The sequence below is a fragment of the Triticum dicoccoides genome, chromosome 2B, assembly GCF_002162155.2.
Source record: "Triticum dicoccoides isolate Atlit2015 ecotype Zavitan chromosome 2B, WEW_v2.0, whole genome shotgun sequence".
NCBI classification, from domain to species: domain Eukaryota; kingdom Viridiplantae; phylum Streptophyta; class Magnoliopsida; order Poales; family Poaceae; genus Triticum; species Triticum dicoccoides.
This window is the reverse complement of record NC_041383.1, coordinates 451660357-451666784: the sequence shown is the minus strand read 5'-3', so window position 1 is coordinate 451666784 and position 6428 is coordinate 451660357. Positions and strand designations below refer to the sequence as shown.

Below are 6428 nucleotides of genomic sequence, written 5' to 3'. Positions count from 1 at the left end.
CATAATACGAGTGTATGTGTGTGTGCACGTACTATGTTTTGAAAACAGTGTATTAATTTGTTCCATATGAGACTTATACGCCGTAAGGGCGTTACCAGCACATTGGCAGAACATCTGGCAGTGAAAGAAAATGCAAAATAAGCAGGAGTAATAACAGCGAACAGGTAAATCATCATAACATGGACAATATTACACTGAAGCGCCAGCAACACACAGGTGTATGCCGACTGATCATATCTGCACATACGAATGAGGCCCAAAATAAAATAAAAAGAGGAAAAAAAAGGAAAAGGAAACAGCCCAGAACAAAAGGCTCATGGATCTCCAAAAGAGAAGATACAGGGCCATGATATGAAAAAGGACGCAAAAACGATAAAAGACGCATTATTACCACGAGACGTATCAAAGTAAGTAAATTAACTGCTAAGCACACCCAGCAACTCACCACGCCGCAGCACAACGGCGGGCGCAGAGGCGGTCGACACGGCACCGACGCGCACGTGATCGTGACGCACCATATCAGTAGTAGTAGGAAGACGACGAGCCCCCGAGCTGGAACCCGTCGGCACCGGCGTCATCGGCGGCCGGCATCGGCGAGAAGAGCGGGCTGTGCACGTACCCTTCCTCGAAGTACACCCCGTGGCCGCCACCCGGCGTGGAGGAGTATGCTCCCAGCTCGGACGCGTCGCACCACCCGCCGCCGCCCGAGGCATTGGCGCCGTTGCCGCCGACGCCATACATGGAGAAGTCCATGTCGCCGCCGCCGTCGATCATGGGCAGGTCGTCGGGCATGGCGATGTCGTCCATCAGCGATGACATGTCAGGGGCACCGCCGTAGAGGTACTCACTGCCGACGTCCTGGCCGCCGCCACCAGCGGAGGGCTGATGCGTCGGCAGGGGCGCGACGGGGTCGGCGTAGAAAGGCTGAAGGAGCTGCACGGCGTTGTCGTCGGAGGTGAGGTCGGGGGAGAGGTAGGGGGTGATGGACGAGCCCGGGGGAAGATCGGGATAGGCGAAGTTGGTGCGGGCGCGGACGCCGCGGAGGGAGCGCGCGGCACGGTCGTAGGCGACGGCGGCCTCCTCCGCCGTGTCAAAGGTGCCGAGCCAGTGGCGGTCCTTGGTGGCCGGGTCGCGGATCTCAGCCGCGTACCGGCCCCACGGGCGCCGACGCACCCCGAGGTACCGCGTCGGGTTGGAGTCCGGCTGCTGCTGCGCCGCCTGCTGCCGGCGCTTGGAAGATGACGACTTCTTGTCCGACGAGGACGAGGACGAGGAGGATGAGGAGAAGAAGTAGGACGAGAAATTCATCTTCCTAGCTCGTGATCAAAACAGAGCAAGCAATAGAGAGAGTGTGTGTGACTATGTGAGAGATGGATGTGTTGGTCGTTGACAAGTGGAGATGAGAGAGATGGGAGGTCAGAGGTGGTTGAAATGGTGGTTGGATGGATGCTGCATGGGACGGTGTTGCATGGGAGTATATATAAGCGCGGGAAAGTGAAAAGGGTTCGTTAAGTGGGGTGGAGGTTGGCCATGACAAGCTCATTCACAGGATTAGTTAACGAGGTGATCCGTCGTTATGTGCTAGCTACTGCTATAGCTCCTTTTGTTAATCAATCATTCGATCTTAGGAAATAATTATTTGGAATATATATGTGGGTACACATATCATGCATGTAGATGGGGCGGCGAGGTGAGCTCCCCATAGTGATCGATCACAGGCATGCTGGGCAGAGGTCGCTTTGGGTTTGATTCTTTGTGGGGACGACCAAAGGTGGTCAACCCAATGATTTGGACTGGTGGGTGCAAGTAGGGCACATGGTTTTATATACGAGTAACAGCATCTTCAATTATAGATGTAGCAAGTTAAATCTTGGGAACAATATAAATTCGTCATCTCATGCGCATCCACTTATTACTTACCTTTTGGTTAAAAAAAGTTAAACACGGTACAAACACATATGCTCACATACATCATACATGTCTACACTCATCTCTATGAACACACACATCACTGGCACACACACATCTTACCTCTATGAGCACATCCGAGATACTGGCAAAACATTTTGAGATTGACACCTACACCTTCGTAATCAACGGAAACATCCCCTCACTGATTGAACATCGTCAGAAAGTCTGAAATAAATTCAGTAAAAATACGAGCGTCAGTGCCAAGTCTAAGACATGAACTCTGTTGAGCTGGATCCGTCATAAGAAACCTAACCATATAAGCTATGCTCAGTTCGTCTTACCTTTGGTTATTTTGGTTTGGTTTTATTGCATTTTACAAAACGTAAGAGGAGTGAAGGATCACCTATCTCAAGTTGTCTGCATGTGTTTCTCGAAGGTCAGTCAATCTATTTCGGGCGTTGGATGTACATCGGACAACTACATTTTAACCATATGCAATGGTTGTTTTCGGACCACGCCGCACATAGAAAACCCAAAACTATGAAAAGGTAGAAATATAAAACGTTATAGAACAAGTGGATGACCCTAGGGGAAATATACCTTTCTCCGTACCGTAGCACCCCTGATGGCCGGCCGGCCAAATGCGGCATACCGTCGTGCATGTGGCCCGGCGGTAAGCCGCAGCCCACGACGTCCCGGTCCCGTCCCCAGGCGCGCCCGCCACACAGCGCCAACGCGCTACACCGACCAGACACGCCGCGCATGCATGCGGCGCTTTTCCGGAGTCTCCCAGTCTGAACGCGTGCATGGCCGGCCGGTCATACGGCGTACGTCGCCAAGCAGATATCATCAGTCCCGCCGGGCCTCGAATCGGGGATCTCCCTGGCCGGCCGACCGCCCGCTCGATCTCCGCGGGTCCATCGGACCATCGCCCTCGTCTCCCTGTCCAGCCACACGTCAAACGACTTCACCCCACAAAGATCCGCGATGCACGACGTCGAAGGTGAAACCCCTTGTCAAGTTTGACCGAATGCAGTGCATGTGCATGCATGCACACACGCCACCGATCTTAACACAAAATGCCGTGCCAGGCATAGGATGCCGCAACACTTGGCCGGCCGGCGGGCCGTACATCTCACGCGTCTCGGCTTGTCATCCGGTACGTGTTACAAAAATTCGTACGCTGGTATCTGGTCGAGAACCGGCCAAGTTCGTGGGTCAGGAGGCAGGACCCAGGAGGGAGACATGGCGGACCTGCCTCTTGTCTTGTGGGGGTCCAACGACGCACCGGTCACTGCATGCAACCGCCACATTCAATTCTCGCTACATGGTGCATGTTTTTCTGTTGGAAATCAACGCTGTAGGATCCATATATCGTTTTTCGGTACACACATGGATGGAAGTGCTTTAAATTTCTAGTTGCATCTGCCGGCAGGTTACATGATCAACCGCCATGCATGCCGGCCAGTGGCTCGTCGGTCGATGGACCTTGTGCCTGTGCCTGTGGGCGCCACACTGCGTATTGTACGATGCCATGTTGTCTTGTCACTCGGAGATTATGCGTTTCTCTGGTCGATCTCGATCTCGATTTTCATTTCTGTTTTTATTTTTGCTTTTGCCATCCGACATATGCAACCGCCATAACTGTTCTCAGATCTTCTGGTGGTCGATTGAAACGTCGGTCCTTGTCAGAAAATAATAATACTAGTACACTACCCCTAATATAAATATGTACTCCTCTCCGCCCGGAAATACTTATCAGAGAAATGCATAAAAACGGATGTATCTAAAACTAAAATACGTCTAGATACATCCATTCCTCCGACAAGTATTTTCGAACGGAGGAAGTACAACAAATACTAATGCAAAGTTGGTGTTGGATAATTATAATTATTTTCTTCGCCGGGTTTATTATGACATTGTATAGACGACACACGCATATACACTCATCTCTATAAATGCATGCACGCATACACATTTATGAGTAGAGAACGAGTCGACACACCATCTTAAGAATGGCAAAGTCATCACAGTGTCTCCATAGTCGACGGAAACGGCTCCTCACACTGAACGGACATGGTTGGAATGCTTGAATAAATCAAAAAATGAGAACACTAGTGTCTAGTTCAGGACTTAAATTCTGATGGGCTGGTTCCACCACAAAGAATCAATTCGCTCTTTGTCGTGTTTATGATTAAACAAAAAAAAATGAAGATTGAAGAGATTTTGTTCCCGTTTTACTAGTTCCTATATTAAATTATTAAATTATTCTTCCACCACACATTAGTTATCGCTGAAATAGATAAATTCAGACGTATTTCAGTGCCAGATACATCTGTTTGAGGAACAACTAATTTTGAGACGGGAGGAGTACAACTTAATTACGTTGAATCACTATTGTTTTAGTTAATTCATTCATTCACTTGAGTTTCTTTGAGTACTCTGATGAGATACAGTATAACTTATTGTGCGCTCCGGACACCAGAGGCACATAACGTGGGACGTCGTACGCAAAACGAGCCCCAGACCGACCAACTCGTGGTCCTCCCATGCATATGGTGATACTGATCTCAACCAATTGCCACTTGCTCTCTCGGTCAAGGTCAAATGGCGTTGTGCTGCTGCTTCTTACACTGTCGCTGCTGGTTCACATGCCATCTTAATTGCAACTACTTTTGGATCAGTGATCTATATACAATTAACAATTCGTAGTGGTGCGCTTCGGCCAAATGGATCTCGCAGTAGGACATGCTGATATTGTTGACCACGATGTATCCGGAATTCGGATCATGAGTTTTAATTCCTCTATCAGGCCAACTCCACCGTGCGATCCTAAACGGACGTCCGGTTTCTGTCCGTTTGGATAGGAATTTGGGATCGTGTCCGTCCTGGGATGCGGTGGCCGTGCGCCCAGCGCCGCTGCATTCATTTGCCCCATCCCGTCCGTGAGGGCCAAAAATGCCCAAATTTGCATCAAACTAGTCGGCTGAAAATTAAAATAGTTTTACAACCCAATTGAAATTATCTTTAATAAAATAGTTTTACAACCAAATCGAAATTGTCTTGACTGAACATAAATTGGACCAATGCATCTATTGGTTGCCAATGTGATCCCAGACGTGCTCAACCAAGTCATTTTGAAGATTCAAATGAGTGTGCCAATCACGCATCTCACGGTGGAATTAGACAAACTGTTCAAATGTGGCCGGGTCTTGGTGCAGGGGCTCAATATTTTCACCTTGATAATCAAATCCTTGGTCGAAGATACTCTCATCACGCTCGTCCTCGACGATCATGTTGTGCATGATCACACAGGCAGTCATCACCTCCCAAAGCTTCCTTTCATCCCATGACAGTGCAGGGTTTCGAACGATACCCCACCGGGATTGAAGCACACCAAAAGCACGTTCCACATCCTTTCTAACACTCTCTTGCATTTGGGCAAATCTTTTTCTCTTCTCACCTTGGGGTTTCGAGATTGTCTTCACAAAAGTTGATCACTAAGGATATATACCATCTGCTAGATAGTATCACTTGTTGTACTGGTGGCCGTTGATCTGAAAGTTGACAGGTGGGGAGTGGCCTTCTGCAAGCCTCGCGAAGACTGGAGAACGTTGCAGCACGTTGATATCATTGTGAGAACCTGCCACACCGAAGAAAGAATGCCATATCCAAAGATCTTGTGATGCCACCGCTTCTAATATGACAGTGCACCCGTTAACATGCCCCTTGTACTGGCCCTGCCAAGCAAATGGACAGTTTTTCCACTCCCAATGCATACAATCTATGCTGCCAAACATGCCTGAAAAGCCTCTAGCTGCGTTGGTCGCCAACAATCTCTCTGTATCAGCGGCAGTTGGCTGCCTCAAGTACTCTGGGCCAAACACCTCGATCACAGCCTGGCAAAACTTGTACATTGACATCAGACATGTTGTCTCACTCATACGCACATACTCGTCCACCAGATCGCCTGGAATACCATATGCAAGCATGCGGATGGCCGCGGTGCATTTCTGGTAAGAGGAGAATCCAAGCTTGCCAAGGACATCCGTCTTGCACTCGAAGTATGGGTCATGAGCAACCACTCCCTCTCGGATACGATTGAACACATGCCTTGACATACGAAAACGGCGACGAAATTTATCCGGCTTGAAGAGCGGGGTGTTGGCAAATTAATCGGCATAGAGCAGGGCGTGGCCTCTCTCCCTATTGTGGTTCAGGTTGGGAGCACGGCCAGGGAGTGACCCCCTGTATCGAGGAAGCTGCCGTTGAATATGATCATGAATGACCAGTGCAGCCACCACAAGATCTTCATCATCCGACGACGAATCTTCCGATGAACAAAGGAAGTGATGGAAGAAAAACTCGTCTCCACTGTCCATACCTTTGTTGGCAAAAGGTCAAACACCTTGCGGTCGCGGTGGCGAAGAGGCCGCGATGATCACCTCGACGCAGCAGGGGTGGTTGCCGGCCGGCTACTGGCCGCTCTGGAGCTCACATCGGAATCTGCCTCGGCC

At 49.6% G+C, this 6428-nt stretch overlaps 1 protein-coding gene across 1 annotated transcript; it reads right to left on the bottom strand.

The window, feature by feature from the left end:
- Positions 1-243: 243 nt before the first annotated feature.
- Positions 244-1414, bottom strand: LOC119367822 (ethylene-responsive transcription factor LEP-like). The gene has a single exon (XM_037633220.1). The coding sequence runs from the start codon at positions 1306-1308 to the stop codon at positions 520-522; it is 789 nt and encodes a 262-aa protein (XP_037489117.1). The 5' UTR covers positions 1309-1414; the 3' UTR covers positions 244-519.
- Positions 1415-6428: the final 5014 nt, after the last annotated feature.

Bases quoted from the DNA above. Each gene is read 5' to 3' on its own strand.
- LOC119367822 (XM_037633220.1), bottom strand. From the start codon at position 1,308: ATGAATTTCTCGTCCTACTTCTTCTCCTCATCCTCCTCGTCCTCGTCC.